The 22,888-nt window shown below is 47.9% G+C and overlaps 1 protein-coding gene across 1 annotated transcript in view; it reads right to left on the bottom strand.

Moving 5' to 3' along the window:
- Positions 1-22,888, bottom strand: part of LOC111960124 (dynactin subunit 1) — a 41,307-nt gene that overhangs the window by 16,236 nt on the left and 2,183 nt on the right. Inside the window, exons 2-20 of the mRNA XM_070437795.1 lie at positions 21,460-21,714; positions 21,269-21,347; positions 20,034-20,065; positions 19,875-19,892; positions 18,788-18,811; positions 18,277-18,330; positions 16,325-16,480; positions 14,951-15,031; positions 14,670-14,786; positions 14,110-14,314; positions 13,319-13,397; positions 12,799-12,958; positions 5,276-5,380; positions 4,750-4,941; positions 4,301-4,417; positions 3,936-4,088; positions 3,669-3,835; positions 3,251-3,419; positions 2,929-3,022 (exon numbers count right to left, since the gene is read on the bottom strand). Of these exons, the coding sequence (XP_070293896.1) occupies positions 2,929-3,022; positions 3,251-3,419; positions 3,669-3,835; positions 3,936-4,088; positions 4,301-4,417; positions 4,750-4,941; positions 5,276-5,380; positions 12,799-12,958; positions 13,319-13,397; positions 14,110-14,314; positions 14,670-14,786; positions 14,951-15,031; positions 16,325-16,480; positions 18,277-18,330; positions 18,788-18,811; positions 19,875-19,892; positions 20,034-20,065; positions 21,269-21,347; positions 21,460-21,687 (2,230 nt within the window). The 5' untranslated portion in view covers positions 21,688-21,714. The remainder of the gene's footprint in view (positions 1-2,928; positions 3,023-3,250; positions 3,420-3,668; positions 3,836-3,935; positions 4,089-4,300; positions 4,418-4,749; positions 4,942-5,275; positions 5,381-12,798; positions 12,959-13,318; positions 13,398-14,109; positions 14,315-14,669; positions 14,787-14,950; positions 15,032-16,324; positions 16,481-18,276; positions 18,331-18,787; positions 18,812-19,874; positions 19,893-20,033; positions 20,066-21,268; positions 21,348-21,459; positions 21,715-22,888) is intronic.

Here is a 22,888-nt window from a genome sequence, read left to right as displayed (position 1 = left end):
AATTTTGCAGGTTTTCCTACTTACAAAGCATGTAGAGGTCTGTAATTTTAATCATAGGTACACTTCAACTGTGAGAGACGGAATCTAAAACAAAAACCAGAAAATCACATTGTATGATTTTTAAGTAATTAATTTGCATTTTATTGCATGACAAAGTATTTGATCACCTACCAACCAGTAAGAATTCCGCTCTCACAAGACCTGTTCGTTTTTCTTTAAGAAGCCCTCCTGTCTCCACTCATTACCTGTATTAACTGCACCTGTTTGAACTCGTTACCTGTATAAAAGACACCTGTCCACACACTCAATCAAACAGACTCCAACCTCTCCACAATGGCCAAGACAAGAGAGCTGTGTAAGGACATCAGGGATAAAATTGTAGACCTGCACAAGGCTGGGATGGGCTACAGGACAATGGCAAGCAGCTTGGTGAGAAGCAGCAACTGTTGGCGCAATTATTAGAAAATGGAAGAAGTTCAGGATGACGGTCAATCACCCTGGTCTGGGGCTCCATGCAAGAACTCACCTCGTGGGGCATCAATGATCATGAGGAAGTTGAGGGATCAGCCCAGAACTACACGGCAGGACCTGGTCAATGACCTGAAGAGAGCTGGACCACCGTTTCAAAGAAAACCATTAGTAACACACTACGCCGTCATGGATTAAAATCCTGCAGCGCACGCAAGGTCCCCCTGCTCAAGCCAGCGCATGTCCAGGCCCGTCTGAAGTTGCCAATGACCATCTGGATGATCCAGAGGAGGAATGGGAGAAGGTCATGTGGTCTGATGAGACAAAAATAGAGCTTTTTGGTCTAAACTCCACTTGCCGTGTTGAGGAAGAAGAAGGATGAGTACAACCCCAAGAACACCACCCAACCGTGAAGCATGGAGGTGGAAACATCATTCTTTGGGGATGCTTTTCTGCAAAGGGACAGGACGACTGCACCGTTATTGAGGGGAGGATGGATGGGCCATGTATCGCGAGATCTTGGCCAACAACCTCCTTCCCTGAGTAAGAGACATTGAAGATGGGTCGTGGCTGGTCTTCCAGCATGACAACGACCGAAACACACAGCCAGGGCAACTAAGGAGTGCTCCGTAAGAAGCATCTCAAGGTCCTGGAGTGGCCTAGCCAGTCTCAGACCTGAACCCAAAAGAAAATCTTTGGAGGGAGCTGAAAGTCCGTATTGCCAGCGACAGCCCCGAAACCTGAAGGATCTGGAGAAGGTCTGTATGGAGGAGTGGGCCAAATCCCTGCTGTAGTGTGTGCAAACCTGGTCAAGAACTACAGGAAACGTATGATCTCTGTAATTGCAAACAAAGTTTCTGTACCAAATATTAAGTTCTCTTTTCTGATGTATCAAAACTTATGTCATGCAATAAAATGCAAATTAATACTTAAAAATCATACAATGTGATTTTCTGGATTTTGTTTTAGATTCCGTCTCTCACAGTTGAAGTGTACCTATGATAAAAATTACAGACCTCTACATGCTTTGTAATAGGAAAAACCTGCAAAATCGGCAGTGTATCAAATACTTGTTCCCCCACTGTACACCTTAGCCAAATACATTTAAACTCAGTTTCACAAAATTCCTGACATTTAATCTGAGTAAAAAATCCTGTTTTAGGTCAGTTAGGATAACCACTTTATTTTAAGAATGTGAAATGTCAGAATAATAGTAGAGAGAATGATTTATTTCAGCTTGTATTACTTTCATCACATTCCCAGTGGGTCAGAAGTCTACATACACTCAAATTAGTATTTGGTAGCATTGCCTTTAAATTGTTTAACTTGGGTCAAACATTTCGGGTAGCCTTCTCCATCTTCCCACAATAAGTTGGGTGAATTTTGGCCCATTCCTCCTGACAGAGCTGGTGTAACTGAGTCTGGTTTGTAGGCTCCTTGCTTGCACACTCTTTTTCAGTTCTGCCCACACATTTTCTATAGGATTGAGGTCAGGGCTTTGTGGATGGCCACTCCAATACCTTGACTTTGTTGTCCTTAAGCCATTTTGCCACAACTTTGAAGAATGTTTGGGGTCAATTGTCCATTTGGAAGACCCATGTGCGACCAAGCTTTAACTTCCTGACTGATGTCTTGAGATGTTGCTTCAATATATCCACATAATTTTCCTCCCTCATGATGCCATCTATTTTGTGAAGTGCACCAGTCCCTCCTGCAGCAAAGCACCCCACAACATGATGCTGCCACCCCCGTGCTTCATGGTTGGGATGGTGTTCTTCTGCTTGCAAGCCTCCCCCTTTTCCTACAAACATAACGATGGTCATTATGGCCAAACAGTTCTGTTTTTGTTTCATTAGACCAGAGGACATTTCCCAAAAAGTATGATCTTTGTCCCCATGTGCAGTTGCAAACCGTAGTCTGGCTTTTTTATGGCGGTTTTTGAGCAGTGGCTTCTTTCCTTGCTGAGAGGCCTTTCAGGTTATGTTGATATAGGACTCGTTTTACTGTGGATATAGACACTTTTGTACCTGTTTCCTCCAGCATCTTCACAAGGTCCTTTGCTGCTGTTCGGGATTGATCTGCACTTTTTGCAACCAAAAGTCAGAGGGCGAGAGAGCGACACACACAGAGGGCGAGAGCGACACACACAGAGGGCGAGAGAGCGACACACACAGAGGGCGAGAGCGACACACACAGAGGGCGAGAGCGACACACACAGAGGGCGAGAGCGACACACACAGAGGGCGAGAGCGACAGTCAGTAGTGTAGGAAGGCCCTCAGCCCCCATACAATCCAACACACTCTGAATGACCTAGAGGTCAGAGATCAAAACGTCAAATTGAGTTTAGTTAGACCATGTTTGTTACTGAACTTAGAAAAGACTAGGGGCCTGTTAGAAATCTTGATTACCTCAAGGAAGGGAGGAAAGGAAAGACCTTAACAGGGCCTAGAGAGGTTTACTTTCTTCAGTACAAGACAGTTTTACCTTGATGTGATCAGCCAGCTGCACGGTGCAGTCTTCAGTCTGCTCAGCTAGGTGGATGCTGTATAGTTGCTGCAACATAAAACAGATCGGTACGTCAATCAAGGCCTCACACAATCTGGAGTTTTATTTATTCTTAACAAAATTGATGAGGCTTGATAATGTGTTTCATCAGTGTTGAGTTGACAGAGTCGGCACTGTCGAGAGTATAGCGTGTGGTCAAGTGTTTTCGTCTCTCCGTCAGGTGTGCCATCGAGTGCATATGAAGAGTGTGTGTGTGAATCCGTGCGTGGTACTAGCCTGGTAGTACTTGATGGCCTTGGTGAGAGGCTCCACGTGTACAGTCTCATCCAGCTGGTCTTTGTGCAGCAGGTCAATGAAGAAGTCTAGGGAACGCTCATGGACACTCATCTCTGAGTAGAGAGTCCCCATCTGCGTATACACCTGCACACTGCAGCAGTTCAGAGCTCTAGGGGGAGAGAATATTTGATGGATGAAGTAAATGACACTACTCTGACAACAGCCACAGACGAGAGAAAGCAGACTGTCGAATGAGCTGGTACTATCTTTCGAAAGTAACATAGGGTATGTCAGATTTACAGTACACTTACTCTTCCTAATTAAGACAGAAAGTGATACAGAATCTAAAAGATAACTCCTTCATGGTTTTCCTTCCTATCAGGTAGTGGCAGAGAGAGACAGACACACTTGGCCTTACTGTTGGTATTTGTGCAGCGTGGCCTGCAGCAGGGTGAGAGAGTAGACCAGTCCTGAGGCGAAGCTGAGCTGTTCTCCAGGTGGTCCTCTCATCTTCACCCCAGTCCTCTCCACGGGGTTACCGTTCAGATCAAACTTCTCCTGGGCCTGCTTACTGATCAACTCAGCCTAGAGGGAGGGGGGAACATACATTTGGCATCTTGAAAAACAAGCAGACACACTCCTCGTCAAATGTTGAACCTGTTACTGTTCCCCTCTCTCCCTGTACCTTGCAGATGAGTCTTGGTATGAGCAGCAGCACCAGGATACAGTCGTGGTCTCCTCCGTGACGCAGGAAGGAGTCGGGCATGAAGGATGTGAGGAGAGACACCTGTCTGTTGGCCTGGCCCACCTCCATCTTCCTCAGCTCCATCTCTATGGCCTGGAGACACACACACACACACACACACACAGGACACACATTATTTATCTGCAATAACAGCACACACCTGTACATTTAACACTAAAATGCAATGCATGTTTCTCTGGGAACAAAAAGCACATCTGCAGACTGGTATGATGCTCCCAGTGTGAATGGGACAGTTGGACCCCAAGCTGGGTCTTCACCAGAACCTGCTGCTCTGTGTTCCTTACCTTGGCGTAGGCCTTGGTCTCAGCAAACTTGATCTTGAAGTCAAACAGCTCAGCTGGTGGCTGCTGGACCTGCTCTGCGTTGGCATTCTGAGCACTGGTCAGTTCCTTGTTGGCATCCTAGACACACACACACACACACACACACTTTAGATACAAACAACCAAAAGAAACCACTGTCACCTAACAACTTACCCATTTTGCTGAAAAGGAATGTGTTCAGGAAGTTCTTAACTCCAAAGTGTGACAAACAAGTTCACCTTTTCATTGTTTTAACTACTAAACATGCTTGTTAGTGTTTTTCAGTGTCATTCTTTTGATTGCATGTTCTTTGACACTCCTCTGAAGTTGTGATTTCCAACCATACCTGCAGGTTGGCGGCACATACCTGCAGGCTGGCAGTGAGCTGGCGGTACATACCTACAGGCTGGCAGTGAGCTGGCGGTACATACCTGCAGGCTGGCAGTGAGCTGGCGGTACTTGTTGATGGTCTGCTGATAGTCTGCTACAGTCTCCTGAGCAGCCTCCACTCTCTTCTGGGCCTCTCTCACCCTGGCCCCGTTCAGGTCCAACTGCTCCCTCAGCTCCATCTCTGTCTCTCGGCTGTTCTCCTGAAGCTCGTCATTCATCTCGTTGATCGCTTCCTGGAGGGGAGAGGTCAGGGTTGACGGGTTAAGGGTCAGAGCAGCTATAGTTGTGTAGTGATGAGTGGACAGGGGTTTAGATATAAAGTCATGCACAGATAGGGTTCAAACACAAACGGTGTCTCTCCGTCTCTAAAACAGTCTCCTTGCCGATGTCGTGGACCCACATGAAGGGCAAACAGTTGACACAGAGTTGGTTTTTCAAAACATACTAACAGAGTTGACTCAACAAATCACTGACTACTCAAAGCATACAAAGTAACGGAATTGACATGGATATCAAAGTTGACATTATGGTAACAGGGTTGACAGGGGTATTGTTGATTGAACTCACCAGGTCAGTGACTGTCTCTCTCAGCTCTCTGACTTTCTCCTCCAGGTCCAGATTCCTCTCAGTTAGAGTCTCTACCATCTCCTCTGCCCCGAGAGCAGCATCCACCTAGGACACATATAACACAGTTTAACCCTAACACCATCCACCTAGGACACATATAACACAGTTTAACCCTAACACCATCCACCTAGGGACACACAGTACCAGTCAAAATGTTGGACACACCTACTCATTCAAGGGTTTTTCTTTATTTTCCACATTGTAGAATAATAGTGACGACATCAAAACTAGGAAATAACACATATGGAATAATGTAGAGAACAAAAAAAAGTGTTAAATCAAAACAGATTTTAGATTCTTCAAAGTAGCCACACTTTGCCTTGACAGCTTTGAACACTTGGCATTTGCTCAACCAGCTTCATGAGGAATGCTTTTGCAACAGTCTTGAAGGAGTTCCCACATATGCTGAGCACTTGTTGGCTGCCTTTCCTGGCCTCTGCGGTCCAACTCATCCCAAACCATCTCAATTGGGTTGAGGTCAGGTCATCTGATGCAGCACTCCATCACTATCCTTCTTGGTCAGCTAAACAGTTGCTCTTAGCAAAAATGTGTTTGGAGCTACCTTTTTAGCTAATAGGCTATGTTAAGAGTTTACACTTCCTTGTCCAATTAGATCCCGTGTGGCTCAGTTGGTAGTGCATGGCGCTTGCAACGCCAGGCATGTGGGTACGATTCCCACGGGGAAATAATATAAAAATGTCCCTCTGGATATGAGCGTCCGCTAAATGACTAAAATGCTAAATGACTAAAATGTAAATAATAATGTGGGCAGGTGAAAATAATGAAAAACAATCTACCAAAACTATTCATTTAAAAATGTTGATTACTTCTCCTTGCCATTATCATTCACCTGATGAGACATGAAATGTCATTTTTTTGCTAAAGTATGATGGTCCCTGGGTCACTAGTTTGCCAGGGGGGGGGGGGGGGGGGGGGGCGTTCCTGGGTCGCCGATATGCCAGGGAGGGGGTTCCTGTTCAAAAAGTTGAAGACCCCTGCTCTATATGAGCAACTGGCTAACCTGTTCACTGAGCTCATCCATGGTGGGCCGACTGACTAACCTGTTCACTGAGCTCATCCATGGTGGGCCGACTGACTAACCTGTTCACTGAGCTCATCCATGGTGGCCGACTGACTAACCTGTTCACTGAGCTCATCCATGGTGGGCCGACTGACTGGCTAACCTGTTCACTGAGCTCATCCATGGTGGGCCGACTGACTGGCTAACCTGTTCACTGAGCTCATCCATGATGGGATGACTGACTAACCTGTTCACTGAGCTCATCCATGGTGGGCCGACTGACTAGCTAACTGTTCACTGAGCTCATCCATGGTGGGCCGACTGACTAGCTAACCTGTCACTGAGCCATCCATGGTGGCCGACTGACTAACCTGTTCACTGAGCTCATCCATGGTGGCCGACTGACTAACCTGTTCACTGAGCTCATCCATGGTGGGCCGACTGACTAACCTGTTCACTGAGTCTCATCCATGGTGGGCCGACTGGCTAACCTGTTCACTGAGCTCATCCATGGTGGGCCGACTGACTAACCTGTTCACTGAGCTCATCCATGGTGGCCGACTGACTAACCTGTTCACTGAGCTCATCCATGGTGGGCTGACTGACTAACCTGTTCACTGAGTCATCCATGGTGGGATGACTGGCTAACCTGTTCACTGAGCTCATCCATGGTGGGCCGACTGACTGGCTAACCTGTTCACTGGCTCATCCATGGTGGGCCGACTGACTAGCTAACCTGTTCACCGAGGCTCATCCATGGTGGGCTGACTGACTGACTAACCTGTTCACTGAGCTCATCCATGGTGGGCCGACTGACTAACCTGTTCACTGAGCTCATCCATGGTGGGCGACTGGCTAACCTGTTCACTGAGCTCATCCATGGTGGGCTGACTGACTAACCTGTTCACTGAGCTCATCCATGGTGGGCGACTGGCTAACCTGTTCACTGAGCTCATCCATGGTGGGCCGACTGACTGGCTAACCTGTTCACTGAGCTCATCCATGGTGGGCCGACTGGCTAACCTGTTCACTGAGCTCATCCATGGTGGGCCGACTGACTGGCTAACCTGTTCACTGAGCTCATCCATGGTGGGCCGACTGACTGGCTAACCTGTTCACTGAGCTCATCCATGGTGGGCCGACTGACTAACCTGTTCACTGAGCTCATCCATGGTGGGCCGACTGACTAACCTGTTCACTGAGCCATCCATGGTGGGCCGACTGACTAACCTGTTCACTGAGCTCATCCATGGTGGGCCGACTGACTAACCTGTTCACTGAGCTCATCCATGGTGGGCGACTGACTAACCTGTTTCACTGAGCTCATCCATGATGGGCCGACTGACGGCTAACCTGTTCACTGAGCTCATCCATGGTGGGCCGACTGACTGGCTAACCTGTTCACTGAGCTCATCCATGGTGGGCCGACTGACTAACCTGTTCACTGAGCTCATCCATGTGGGCCGACTGACTAACCTGTTCACTGAGCTCATCCATGGTGGGCCGACTGACTAACCTGTTTCACTGAGCTCATCCATGGTGGGCCGACTGACTAACCTGTTCACTGAGCTCATCCATGGTGGGCCGACTGACTAACCTGTTCACTGAGCTCATCCATGATGGGCCGACTGACTAACCTGTTCACTGAGCTCATCCATGGTGGGCCGACTGACTAACCTGTTCACTGAGCTCATCCATGGTGGGCTGACTGACTAGCTAACCTGTTCACTGAGCTCATCCATGGTGGGCCGACTGACTAAACCTGTTCACTGAGCTCATCCATGGTGGGCCGACTGACTGGCTAACCTGTTCACTGAGCTCATCCATGATGGGCTGACTGATAACCTGTTCACTGAGCTCATCCATGATGGGATGACTGACTAACCTGTTCACTGAGCTCATCCATGATGGGCCGACTGACTAACCTGTTCACTGAGCTCATCCATGGTGGGCCGACTGACTAACCTGTTCACTGAGCTCATCCATGGTGGGCCGACTGACTAACCTGTTCACTGAGCTCATCCATGGTGGGCCGACTGACTGGCTAACCTGTTCACTGAGCTCATCCATGGTGGCCGACTGACTGGCTAACCTGTTCACTGAGCTCATCCATGGTGGGCCGACTGACTAACTGTTCACTGAGCTCATCCATGATGGGATGACTGACTAACCTGTTCACTGAGCTCATCCATGGTGGGCCGACTGACTGGCTAACCTGTTCACTGAGCTCATCCATGGTGGGCCGACTGACTAACCTGTTCACTGCGCTCATCCATGGTGAGCCGACTGACTAACCTGTTCACTGAGCTCATCCATGATGGGCCGACTGGCTAACCTGTTCATTGAGCTCATCCATGGTGGGCCGACTGGCTAACCTGTTCACTGAGCTCATCCATGGTGGCCGACTGACTAACCTGTTCACTGAGCTCATCCATGATGGGCCGACTGACTAACCTGTTCACTGAGCTCATCCATGGTGGGCCGACTGGCTAACCTGTTCACTGAGCTCATCCATGGTGGGCCGACTGACTAACCTGTTCACTGAGCTCATCCATGATGGGCCGACTGGCTAACCTGTTCACTGAGCTCATCCATGGTGGGCCGACTGGCTAACCTGTTCACTGAGCTCATCCATGGTGGGCCGACTGACTAACCTGTTCACTGAGCTCATCCATGATGGGCCGACTGACTAACCTGTTCACTGAGCTCATCCATGGTGGGCCGACTGACTGGCTAACCTGTTCACTGAGCTCATCCATGGTGGGCTGACTGACTAGCTTACCTGTTCACAGAGCTCATTCATGATGGGCCGACTGACTGGCTAACCTGTTCACTGAGCTCATCCATGGTGGGCTGACTGACTAACCTGTTCACTGAGCTCATCCATGATGGGCCGACTGACTAGCTAACCTGTTCACCGAGCTCATCCATGGTGGGCCGACTGACTAACCTGTTCACTGAGCTCATCCATGGTGGGCTGACTGACTGGCTAACCTGTTCACCGAGCTCATCCATGGTGGGCCGACTGACTAGCTAACCTGTTCACCGAGCTCATCCATGGTGGGCCGACTGACTAGCTAACCTGTTCACCGAGCTCATCCATGGTGGGCCGACTGACTAACCTGTTCACTGAGCTCATCCATGGTGGGCCGACTGACTAACCTGCACTGAGCTCATCCATGGTGGGACGACTGGCTAACCTGTTCACTGAGCTCATCCATGGTGGGCCGACTGACTAACTGTTCACTGAGCTCATCCATTGATGGGCCGACTGGCTAACCTGTTCACTGAGCTCATCCATGGTGGGCCGACTGGCTAACCTGTTCACTGAGCTCATCCATGGTGGGCCGACTGACAACCTGTTCACTGAGCTCATCCATGATGGGCCGACTGACTAACCTGTTCACTGAGCTCATCCATGGTGGGCCGACTGACTGGCTAACCTGTTCACTGAGCTCATCCATGGTGGGGCTGACTGACTAGCTAACCTGTTCACAGAGCTCATTCATGATGGGCCGACTGACTGGCTAACCTGTTCACTGAGCTCATCCATGGTGGGCTGACTGACTAACCTGTTCACTGATCTCATCCATGATGGGCCGACTGACTAGCTAACCTGTTCACCGAGCTCATCCATGGTGGGCGACTGACTAACCTGTTCACTGAGCTCATCCATGGTGGGCTGACTGACTGGCTACCTGTTCACGAGCTCATCCATGGTGGGCCGACTGACTAGCTAACCTGTTCACCGAGCTCATCCTGGGGGCAGACTGACTAGCTAACCTGTTCACTGAGCTCATCCATGGTGGGCCGACTGATAACCTGTTCACTGAGCTCATCCTGATGGGCCGACTGACTAACCTGTTCACTGAGCTCATCCATGGTGGGCCGACTGACTAACCTGTTCACTGAGCTCATCCATGGTGGCCGACTGACTAACCTGTTCACTGAGCTCATCCATGGTGGGCCGACTGGCTAACCTGTTCACTGAGCTCAACCATGTGGGCCGACTGACTGGCTAACCTGTTCACTGAGCTCATCCATGGTGGGCCGACTGACTGGCTAACCTGTTCACTGAGCTCATCCATGGTGGGCCGACTGACTGGCTAACCGTTCACTGAGCTCATCCAGGTGGGCCGACTGACTGGCTAACCTGTTCACTGAGCTCATCCATGGTGGGCCGACTGACTAACCTGTTCACGAGCTCACCATGATGGGATGACTGACTAACCTGTTACTGAGCTCATCCATGATGGGATGACTGACTGGCTACCTGTTCACCGAGCTCATCCATGATGCATGACTGCTAACCTGTTCACTGAGCTCATCCATGATGGGATGACTGACTACCTGTTCACTGAGCTCATCCATGGTGGGCCGACTGGCTAACCTGTTCACTGAGCTCATCATGGTGGGCCGACTGACTAACCTGTCATTGAGCTCTCATGGTGGGCCGACTGGCTACCTGTTCACTGAGTCATCCATGGTGGGCCGACTGACTAACCTGTTCACTGAGCTCATCCATGGTGGGCCGACTGACTAACCTGTTCACTGAGCTCATCCATGGTGGGCCGACTGACTAACCTGTTCACTGAGCTCATCCATGGTGGGCCGACTGACTAACCTGTTCACTGAGCTCATCCATGGTGGGCCGACTGACTAACCTGTTCACTGAGCTCATCCATGGTGGGCCGACTGACTAACCTGGTCACTGAGCTCATCCATGGTGGGCCGACTGACTAACCTGTTCACTGAGCTCATCCATGGTGGGCCGACTGACTAACCTGTTCACTGAGCTCATCCATGGTGGGCCGACTGGCTAACCTGTTCACTGAGCTCATCCATGGTGGGCCGACTGACTAACCTGTTCACTGAGCTCATCCATGGTGGGCCGACTGACTAACCTGTTCACTGAGCTCATCCATGGTGGGCCGACTGGCTAACCTGTTCACTGAGCTCATCCATGGTGGGCCGACTGACTGGCTAACCTGTTTCACTGAGCTCATCCATGATGGGATGACTGACTAACCTGTTCACTGAGCCATCCATGGTGGATGACTGACTAACCTGTTCACTGAGCTCATCCATGGTGGGCCGACTGACTAGCTAACCTGTTCACTGAGCTCACCATGATGGGATGACTGACTAACCTGTTCACTGAGCTCATCCATGGTGGATGACTGACTAACCTGTTCACTGAGCTCATCCATGGTGGGCCGACTGACTGGCTAACCTGTTCACTGAGCTCATCCATGATGGGATGACTGACTAACCTGTTCACTGAGCTCATCCATGGTGGGCCGACTGGTAACCTGTTCACTGAGCTCCAATCCATGATGGGCCGACTGACTAGCTAACCTGTTCACTGAGCTCATCCATGGTGGGCCGACTGACTAACCTGTTCACTGAGCTCAACCATGATGGCTGACTGGCTAACCTGTTCACTGAGCTCATCCATGGTGGGCCGACTGACTAACCTGTTCACTGAGCTCATCCATGGTGGGCTGACTGACTAACCTGTTCACTGAGCTCATCCATGGTGGGCTGACTGACTGGCTAACCTGTTCACTGAGCTCATCCATGGTGGGCTGACTGACTGGCTAACCTGTTCACTGAGGTCATCCATGGTGGGCCGACTGACTGGCAGAACGACCAACTGACATGTTCTTTGAGGTCACTGACTGACTGACTAACCGACTGTCTGGTTGGCTGACCTGTTCTTTGAGCTCATTAATGGTGGCCTGGCTGACTGGTTGGCTGACTGACGGACTGGCTGACTGACACTATGGTTGACTGACCTGTTCACTGACTGGCTGAATGACTGACTGGCTGACTGACTTGTTCTTTGAGCTCGTTGATAGTGGCCTGGCTGACTCGTTGGCTAACTGACTGGTTGACTGACCTGTACTTTGAGCTCAATGATGGTGGCCTGTCGGAGTGGCATTGTTCTTTGAGCTTGTTGATGGTAACCTAGTTGACTGGCTGACTCACTGACCCGACCGACCTGTTCTTTTAGCTTGTTGATAATGTCCTGGCTGGCTGTCTGGTTAACTGACTGACTGCCTGACCTGCTATTTGAGCTCATTGATGGTGGCCTGACTGGCTGACTAACCAACTTGTTGACTTATTCTTTGAGCCTGTTGATGGTAATCTAAACCCCCCCCCCAGCTGACTGAATAACTGACTGGCTGACAGACTGGTTGACTGACCTTCTTCAGCTCATCGATGATGGCCTGGCTGACTTGCTCCTTCAGCTCATCGATGATGGCCTGGCTGACTGACCTGCTCCTTCAGCTCATCGATGGTGGCCTGGCTAACTGACCTGCTCCTTCAGCTCATCGATGATGGCCTGGCTGACTGACCTGCTCCTTCAGCTCATCGATGGTGGCCTGGCTAACTGACCTGCTCCTTCAACTCATCGATGGTGGCCTGGCTGACTGACCTGCTCCTTCAGCTCATCGATGGTGGCCTCAGCCTGCTTCATCTCCTCCTGTAGTTTCTCCTTCTGGGTCCTCAGAGTCTCCAGCTCTCCATTCTTCTTCTCCATCTGCTTCTGCAGCTTCACATGCTCCTGCTTCTCAGACGACGACAGGTCACGCATCCTGAGGGAGGGGAACAAATAGTTCTGTTAGAGATCAAACTAAAGGGAAACGTTTAAGGCTGGTTTCCCAGACCCAGATTAAGTGCAGTCCTGCACTAGAAACCATTTCTAATGGAGATTCTCCACTGAGCAGGCTTTTTAGTCCAGGACTAGGCTTCATTTGTGTCCAGGAAACTGCCCCAAAAAGTGACAGACAAATCATTTTGAACAAATCCTGAAGGGAAGAGACACCCCAGTGTACCCATATGGGGCACTAGATCTCAATGAAACATCAGGTAACGGATGAGACAGTTTGGTCAAAACTGAAACATCTTAAAAAAAAAAATTAAAAAAAAGGTGTTATGGTTTTAAGTACACGCACCTGACCAGAGCATCTTTCAGCCTGCTGTTCTGCTCCTCCAGCTGCTTTACGTGGTAACTAGAGGCAGCTCCATCAGAACCTGGAGAAGCAACAGAGTTAGGTTAGGTTTCGTTTCAACTTTGCCAAGCAATACTGAAGTCCTTGTCAAATATATGATTGGTATTTTATTTTTTATATAAAGACAGTGGGATCCGAAATGATTGACACCCTTGATAAAAATGAACAATTATGACTGTATAAAATAAATCATTTAAATACTGACCTATAGTGTATGCAAAAATATTTTGTTTTACAATATATATTTTTCTCAATAAATAGGTAGGGGCCAAAATGATTGACACCCCTAAAGATGATAAATAATGTAGTCAAAAGTTTAGTATTTGGTCCCATATTCCTAGCACAGAATGACTACATCAAGCTTGTGACTATACAAACTTGTTGGATGCATCTACATGTCGTTATGGTTGCATTTCAATTTATTTTGAGTCCAATAGAAATGAATGGTAAATAATGTATTGTGTCATTGGAGTCAGTTTTATCATAAGAATGTTTCTGAACACTGCTACATTAATGTGGATGCTACCATCACAGATAAACCTGAATGAATCGTGAATAATGATGAGTGTCAAAGATCATACACCCAAGACATGCTAACCAGACATGCTAACCTCTCACTATTACAATAACAGGGTTAGCATGTTTTGGGGGTATGATCTTTGACCCTCTGTATGGGATGAGATACCATAAATAGAGCAGCCTTTTATAGCAACTCACTACTAGTGACCTCTAACCTTTCTCCTCAACCTCGTGTTTAATGATCTCTAGGTCCATGGTGAGTTCCTCCACCTTCTCCTTCAGCGACTCCACCTCCACCTGCAGGCTTTCGGACCGCTCCTCGGCCATCTCCTTGTCCAGGGTGGCCATCTCGATGGCGTCCGCCGTGTCTGCCATCTCCTCCATATAGCGGTCCTTGGCCTCCAATGCCTCCCGGGCGTCCTGAGAGAGGAACATTAGTGTAAATCTCACATTTGTGTGTGAACAGAGTCAGACGAAATACGCGAAAAATCCAGAATGACAAGAGTGGATGTCATTAGCAATGTCAATCTAACCAAAGCTAAAACTAGGTACCTGACAACAGACTCCCATACCTGGTACAACATTACATAAGGGATTACCTTTTAATTATCTTAGGTTAATGACTACCGGTTTGTTACTTGAAGTCTTGCCAAGTACTCTGATTTAATAAGAGAAGTGGACAGAAACCCCTTAAGAAGCGTGAAGGTTCTGTACTCATTTCAAAAAGGTGACTACCATAGAGGTTAATCATTCACGTTTCTGGTGTGTACTGTACCTTCTTGGCCTCTTTGAGTTGTTTCTGCAGGTCAGTCTGCTGCTCCTGCATCTTGGTCTTCCACTCCTGGAGCTGCTCCAGCTGAATCTTGTGTTTCTCCAGCTCCTTCAGCTTGACCTGAATAATCATTGTAAATATGAATAAATAAGAATACAAGTTATTACATATTTATAAAAAATAATCAACTTTAGATGTCTTTATATTGTATAGCACAATTCATACAGAGACAGCCAGTCAACGTGCTGTACATAATATAATAACAAGGTAATAAAGACAAAGACCTTGTCCTCCGCCCGCTTCATCTTCAGGGTCTCCAGCTTCTCCTCTAGGTCCTTCACCTGGCCACGCAGAGACTCTTCCTCCTGGGAACACAGAGAGGTTAAGGTGTGAAGGTGAACACATCAGGGAAGACAGAGAGAAAGGGGGGGGGGGGGCACTGAGAGAGGGGATAGTGGACATCTCAAATCAACCAGAGACGTTAGAACCCACATTCCAAAAAAACACCTCAAAAGCTCCAAGACATGTTCCCACCACCAAGAACCGTGTCTGGAGTAAACTCCTTTACTCAGTAATATTAAACCAAAGAAACTCTGCCCTCTGTTGGCATGCAGGTGAAGTGCAGTGGTAGTGAGGCTGAGGAGTAGCACCCTATGATCTCTGGATACGTCCCAAATGGCACCGTATTCCCTATTAAGCAGTGCACTATATAGGGAATAGGGTGCCATTTGGGGCAACCTAGGTTTGTTAGTCAAACAACATGCCCAGACCAGATAAGCATGCGTTCAGATACTGTTACCCTACCTGCTTTGATGCAGGAGGCTCAGCCTGTTTACAACGACAACATGGATGGAACACAACAGTCAAAAGACAACGAATGAAGGAAACACAATGGATGGAGGTGATATCATGGTGGAGCTGGGCGATGCGGACAAAAAGCCATAATCACAATAAACTGACTGAATCAATACAACAAATAGAATGATACGTTTAGAATAATGTGCACCAGCTTTTGTTGTTACCCTTCAAACTACTACTGCTAGTTTGAATGTTGTAGCCATCAACGGCCGACGGTCCATAAAGATGGAGGAATTCAGATATGACATCATTGTTTTTAGCACTACCCACAGAGTTCTTAAACTACGGCGCGCGACATGGTTCAATGTGCCAGTAAATATTTTATTTTATTTTTATTGCCGGCGTCTTAAAGCTTTGGGATCATGTACACGGTGCCAATGACCATACAAATAGTAACGGAGATCGATGAACAACACTGCAAACTTGGCAAAACAAGGAATGTGTGGTAAGTACACGGGGGCCGCCATCTTCATGCACAGTCGCCATTATCCCAATAATCACCCCATATTAGCAAACTTAATTTCAAACTTCACTTTTCTGTAGGATAGGCTAATTATCGTAATGAACGATGTCATCTAAACATCCTCAGTAAGTGGTATGTGTCGATCATTTTTTCGGTTTATCGTCTCAGCTCTATACATGACATATCAGGCTGCAGGCTTTGTTCCAGCCCAGTAGTAAACACATCCAACAACGTATCAATGTTCTGATAATGGGGTGTTTTCTTTCTGTGCTCGACCAAATAACTCCCCAGAACCTAAGGTGATGATCTGATTGGCCACAGGGGGTTGTGGACTGACCTTGCTAGGGGTGGCGGGGGTTTGAGCTCCGGACGTGGTGGGGATGCCGCTGGGCAGGGGGACGACAGGAGCCCCCAGCGCACCCTTGGAAGATAGGCTGCCCTCGCTGACATCCTCCCTGGACCGAGAGCTGGACAGACCGATGGCCCGGGGAGCCTGGAGAGGTGGGAGGTAGAGAGAGGTAGGACATAGAGAGAGGTGGGGAGGTAGGAAGAGGTGGGGAGGTAGAGAGAGGGTGGGGAGGTAGAGAGAGGTGGGGAGGTTAGAGAGAGGTGGGGAGGTAGAGAGAGGTGGGGAGGTAGAGAGAGGTGGGGAGGTAGAGAGAGGTGGGGAGGTAGAGAGAGGTGGGGAGGTAGAGAGAGGTGAGAGAGAGGTGGGAGGTAGAGATAGGTAGAGAGAGGTGGGGAGGTAGAGAGAGGTGGGGAGGTGAGGAGAGGTGGGAGGTAAGAGAGGAGGGGGAGGTAGAGAGAGGTGGGAGAGGGGGAGGTAGAGGGTGGGGGGGGGGAGAGTGTGGAGGAGGTAGAGAGAGGTTGGGGTAGAGCGGTGGGGGAGGTGGAGGTAGAGAGAGGTGGGGTAGAGCGGTGGGGGAGGTGGAGGTAGAAGAGGGTGGGGAGGGGGGGTGGAGGTAGAGAGGTAGAGAGAGGGGGAGGTGGGAGAGGGGAGGTGGGAGGTAGAGATGTGGGAGGTAGAGAGAGGTGGGGAGGAGGTAGAGAGAGGTGGGGGAGGGGGGGAGGAGGTAGGAGAGGTGGGAAGGGGGGGGGGTGGAGGTAGAGGGAGGGGGAGACGGTGGAGTGAGGGAGGGGAGAGGGTGGAGGTAGAGAGAGGGGCGAGAGGGTGAGGTAGAGGGTGGAGGTAGAGGGGAGGGGAGAGGGTGGAAGGTAGGGGAGAGGTGGGAGGTAGAGGGAGGGAGTGGAGGTAGAGGTAGAGGGAGGGGGAGAGGGTGGAGGGAGAGAGAGGGGGAGAGGGTGGAGGGAGAAGAGGGTGGAGGGAGAGAGAGGGCGAGAGGGTGGAGGTAGAGAGAGGGGCAGAGGGTGGAGGTAGAGAGAGGGCGAGAGGGTGAGGTAGAGAGAGGGGCAGAGGGTGGAGGTAGAAGAGAGGGGGAGAGGGTGGAGGTAGAGAGAGGTGGAGGTAGAGAGAGGTGGGGTAGAGAGAGGTGGGGAGGGGGAGAGGGTGGAGGTAGAGTGGGGTGGGAGAGGGGGAGGTAGAGAGAGTGGGGGAGGGGAGAGGGTGGAGTAGAGGGTGGAGGTGGAGGGTAGGGGTGGAGGGTAGAAGGGTTGGCGGGAAGAGGGGTGGAAGGGGAGAGGGTGGAGGTAGAGGGTGGAGGTAGAGGGTGGAGGTAAAGGGTGGAGGTAAAGGGTGGAGGTAAATGGTGGAGGTAGAGAGAGGCGAAGAAAATATAGAAAGAGAAAGGGGAGCGAGAGAGGAGAACAGGAAGAGGGAGAAATACAAGTAAAATACATGTAAAAGAGAACCACATCTGTGAGACCGTACCATTACCTGTTAATCCCAGTGACCATAAAAACAGACTGCTCCCGGAACTGAACACAGAAACATTCCACCCAGAGCCCAGGTGAACTCCGGTAAACCTGTATCTAAGTGAAACCTGCCGTGGTGAGCAAATACCACACCCAGTGCCATATAAGTCACCCTTTACTGTGCTGATCTGGCCTACACTAAAAAGTAGCAACAGTGCACAAGGAACTGGCCAGGTGAACTGAACTGTCTGTAAAAGGGTGAACTCTGGTTTTAGAGGCACTACTACAGTAGTAAGTTACTGCTTCACATTTTGTGGGGACTTGCTTAAAATACTAAAACTAACTACGCTGTCGTTTTTCCAGTTATTGCAGTGAATTTGACCTTTGACCAATAACCCGAATGACCAGAGTTCACCCCTCCAGGACCAGAGTTGATCTCTCCCAGGGGAGTCAGGTGCTTTGAGGCCTGGAACGTACCATGAGGAGGGAGGGGAGGGAGCTGGCGGAGGAGAGACGACCTGGAGTGTTCCACTGTTGTATGAGAGTAGACTGTTAGGGGTTGAAGAGCTGTCTACTGCTGTTCTCTCTTCCTGAGGGAATCTTCTAGAACAACTTTATACACTCTACTACTCTCACATTCTATAGTTAGGCCTAAACAGATACACACACCATGTACTGACGTGTGACATACTCTCAAGTAAAATACTGACTGTTGATTATCTCAGTCTATGACGTTAAACTGAAGCAGGAGATCTCCCACTCTAAAACATCATTCCTTCCCAGACTGTGGTGAGCTACTTTCCTACTCTGTCACATACCTACATCTTCCATATTCATGAGCTTATCAACATTCCATTGCTCTAATCTACCTCGGAACGTACTGCTGTGACATCACAATGACGTCACGATCTACAGTAGGAATGGACAGGTGGGCTCTTCTTTAACGGAACCCTGTTACCACACCATCTGCTGTTCATAACAAGCTCACCTTGGTGCTACGACGGGTGACGGACTGGAGGAGGAGGAGGAGGAAGAGGAGGAGGAGGGTATAGTAGCGGCGGAGGAGAGGATAGAGAACACACACAAACAGGCCCAGCAGAGACGGCGAAGGGCAGTAGTTAGCAGGGCAGAGAGGCAGAAACACACAGGGTTAATACTAGTCAAAACACACTGATATATCACTCTCCAGCAGACTGGACTGCTTGCTGTGTGTTACTGCATTCCCCTTAGTCACTTAAAGGAAAACTCCACCCAAAAACTATTTTAGTATTTGCTTCGTTGTTGACATACAGAAATACAGCCGGTTTGACGCATTTTGCATCATATGATGCAACATACCGGCTGTATTTCTGTATTTTGAAAGCTGCATATCTTGAAAACTTCATTGCTGACATGCAAAACATTTTGGAACTATATCAACTATTGACTAATCAAACAAATACCAAAAAACTGTTTTTGGGTGGAATTTTTCTTTAAGTCTTTATGCAAATATTAAGTTTGCGCTGATAACCTCTACTTTTAAAAACTGAGGTGACGTACTGTAGTTAATATATAAGTGGGTGAAGTTGATGTTAAAAAGTATATAATATGACTTAAAATAAGTTTAAAAATAAAAAAAATCCCAAGTGAAGTCGAGGCAAAAACAAGGCGCATCACAATGCAAGCAAGAATACACTTGTGTCTGAAACTTTAACAAAAAAACTATAAATATATATACATATATATACACATATATAAAATGAACCTAACAGCCAGAAAATGGAACATCATGCTCCTAAATGTGTCATGGAACCAAAGTGAAAACGCAACAAAAATGTACGGTGACATGAAACACCCATGTGATCCATTAGCAGTATAAAGTCCAAAAGACAAACTGCATTTCGCTACACTCGCATTAACATCTGCTAACCATGTGTATGTGACTAATAAAATTTGATTTGATTTGATTTGAAGACAAACTGCAGAAAAGCTGTGAGGCCAAAAATATTACCCTGAACAGCCTAATTCAAAAGAAAACGTGACAAGCAAGCAACCACCATGGCAAAGTAGGTGAGCATAGTTTTAAATATCTATACCTTCTTGGAAATGGGCGTCTGTAATGGGATTTGGGGGAGCAGGAGAGAGGGATAGAGAGAAGTAGAAAAGAGGGAAGAGGTCAGGTAGGTCACTTGGAGGGAGAGAAAAGGAGAGGGATGGAAATCGCTCCGAAACAAAGGTCAGTATTTTTACTGTACCTGTTTGACTGATTTTGGAACCTCAGGGATGTCTGAAGATAAAAACAGAAAGAACAGATCATATGTTATTATAAACACACACAAACATCTATAAACTACTTCTAAACCCTTTAGAAATACTTTAAGTGGACCGTAATATAACAGAAAGAACAGATCATATGTTATTATAAACACACACAAACATTTATAAACTACTTCCAAACCCTTTAGAAATACTTTAAGTGGACCGTAATATAAAGTGTTACAGTAGCTAGGTTTCCATCCAAATGGCAACAGATTTTCTTGCAAATATTCTATATCTGCTTAACAACAATACGCGCATTTCCCCACCAAATATGAGTTTCCATCAAATGGACTTGTTGGGGATTAAAAGGCTGTGCGTGACGACGTAGTGCACATAACATTGACTTCTGCGGTTTAATTCCCATGAAGTGAATAAAAAAGTTCAATGGTTTTCCATCGCATTTTCAACTCTACTGATGGTTTTCTCATTCAAAAGAAAATGGCATTATATAGTGAATGTGCCCACTCTGGTATTGAAACGTGCTCCTTAGCCAACAACTGGCAGATACAGTGTGGGTATGATGAGATTATTATGGATATGTATTGGAATGGTGCATCACAAGGTCACAACCTTGCCCTTTCACCACCCTGTGAAATTCCTCCCTTATTTCATCTGCAGTCTAATGAACTGCAAGCTTTCCAGACGAGTCGTAGTGGGAAGACCACACAACATGTCATCGCGTGACTCCAACTTTACTTCCATATGATGGTTATTATATCAATATTTGTGCATAAAAAGAGTTTCTGCAGACAATTCTCACATAATGAATTTTACCGACACTAAAAGAACCCACCATGTCTACAGTATTTCGTTTTGTCGACATTTGGAAAGTTAACGGACACATTTTCTGTTTCCATCAGGCCTGTCATGACATTTGTTATCCAACATGTACTTTACGCGCATAAAAATGTTGGATGGAAACCTGGTTAGTGTTGTCTTTATGATTGTAGCCTAAAGATCAGTGCCATACTATCCAGGGTTGGGGAGAATTCCATCTCAATTCAGGAAGTAAACAGAAATTTCTACAAATAATTATCATAGAGAAGCATTCAGGACAATTAGAATTGGAATTTCAGTTTACTAACTGAATTGACTGAATTGAAATGAACCCCAACCCTGATGCTATCTGAGGCCATGTAAATGAAGGCTACAGCTTTGTTATTCTGCTCACCTTTCTGCTTGGACAGGAACTTGGCAGTGGAAGACTCTGGGATGTCTGGAGAGGTGGCACCATCTTCCACTAGCTGGATCTGATAGAGAGAGAGACGGGTTCAATACACCAGTCTATTACTCTTCCACAATGTGTGTCACAGTTAGAGAGAGAGTGTCTGTGTGTGGGGTTTGGCGTGTTAGCTTAGTTACCTGGGACTGGCGCACAAAGATGCCGCAGTTCTCATCACACTGGAAGTATCTCTTCCCCTGGACCGTGCCATCATTCTTGCCCTTGGGCTCGTCCAGGATCACACCCACCCACTTGCCCGTGGCAAAGAGCGTGGCGCCCACATACGCCACCGTGCCACGCTGGCCCTTACCGATCACCTCCACCACCGAGCCCACCTTGGCAGGCTTGCCTCCCCCGTCCGCACTCATCTTGCTCAGGAGGGGGCTGCCGGAGATCTGGGGGGTGGGGGTGGAGAGAGAGAACATAGTTTAGGACAGAGGACCTTGTGACTGCTGTTGACACTGCCGGTGTTAGTCTACAGCCTCACATCGGTTTGATTTTGTTGTGATCTTTGCACTTCTCTGTGTGCCTGGAAATCTGTCATTTATCCCCAAACAAGAAATAATGACAACTGAGTTCTTGGTGAGATCTAAGATAAAACATTTGAACATTGGATTTTCCACAACAACAAAGTGAAGAATGCAAACATATTTTTATTGATGACAACATTCCATGCCATCAACTCGGCCATCAGATTTGCCACCAATGCTCCTTACAGGACACATCACTGCACTCTACTCTCCTCTGTAAACTGGTCATCTCTGTAAACACGTCGCAAGACCACTGGTTGATGCTTATTTTAAAACCCTCTTAGGCCTCACTCCCCCCTATCTGAGATATCTACTGCAGCACTCATCCTCCATATACAACACCCATTCTGCCAGTCACATTCTGTTAAAGGTCCCTAAAGTACACACATCCCTGGGTCGCTCCTCTTTTCAGTTCTCTGCAGCTAGTCACTGGAACGAGCTGCAACACTCAACCTGGACAATTTGACCTCCATCTCTTCATTCAAAGACTCAATTATGTACAATCTTATTGACAGTTGTGGCTGCTTTGCGTGATGCATTTTGTCTCTACCTTCATGCCATTGATGCTGTTGTCTGTGCCCAATAATGTTTGTATCATGTTTTGTGCTGCTACCATGTTGTCATCGTGTGGTGTTGCTGCCATGCTGTCTTGCTGCCATGCTGTCTTGCTGCCATGCTGTCTTGTTGCCATGCTGTCTTGTTGCCATGCTGTCTTGTTGCCATGCTGTCTTGTTGCCATGCTGTCTTGTTGCCATGCTGTCTTAGGTCTCTCTTTAAGTAGTGTTTTTTTTATTAATTTTTTTACCTTTATTTAACCAGGTAAGCTAGTTGAGAACAAGTTCTCATTTACAACTGCGACCTGGCCAAGATAAAGTAAAGCGGTTGTGCGTTTTGTCCTATATTTGTATTTTTAATCCCAGCCCCCGTGCCCACGGGAGGCATTTTGGTAGACCGACATTGTAAATAAGAATTTGTTCTTAACTGACTTGCCTAGTTAAATAACTAGGCCTAATTGCTCATTAGTTCCCATAACTAGGCC

This window comes from Salvelinus sp. IW2-2015, linkage group LG37 (assembly GCF_002910315.2).
Source record: "Salvelinus sp. IW2-2015 linkage group LG37, ASM291031v2, whole genome shotgun sequence".
Lineage (NCBI taxonomy): Eukaryota > Metazoa > Chordata > Actinopteri > Salmoniformes > Salmonidae > Salvelinus > Salvelinus sp. IW2-2015.
This window is presented reverse-complemented; position numbering and strand designations above follow the sequence as displayed.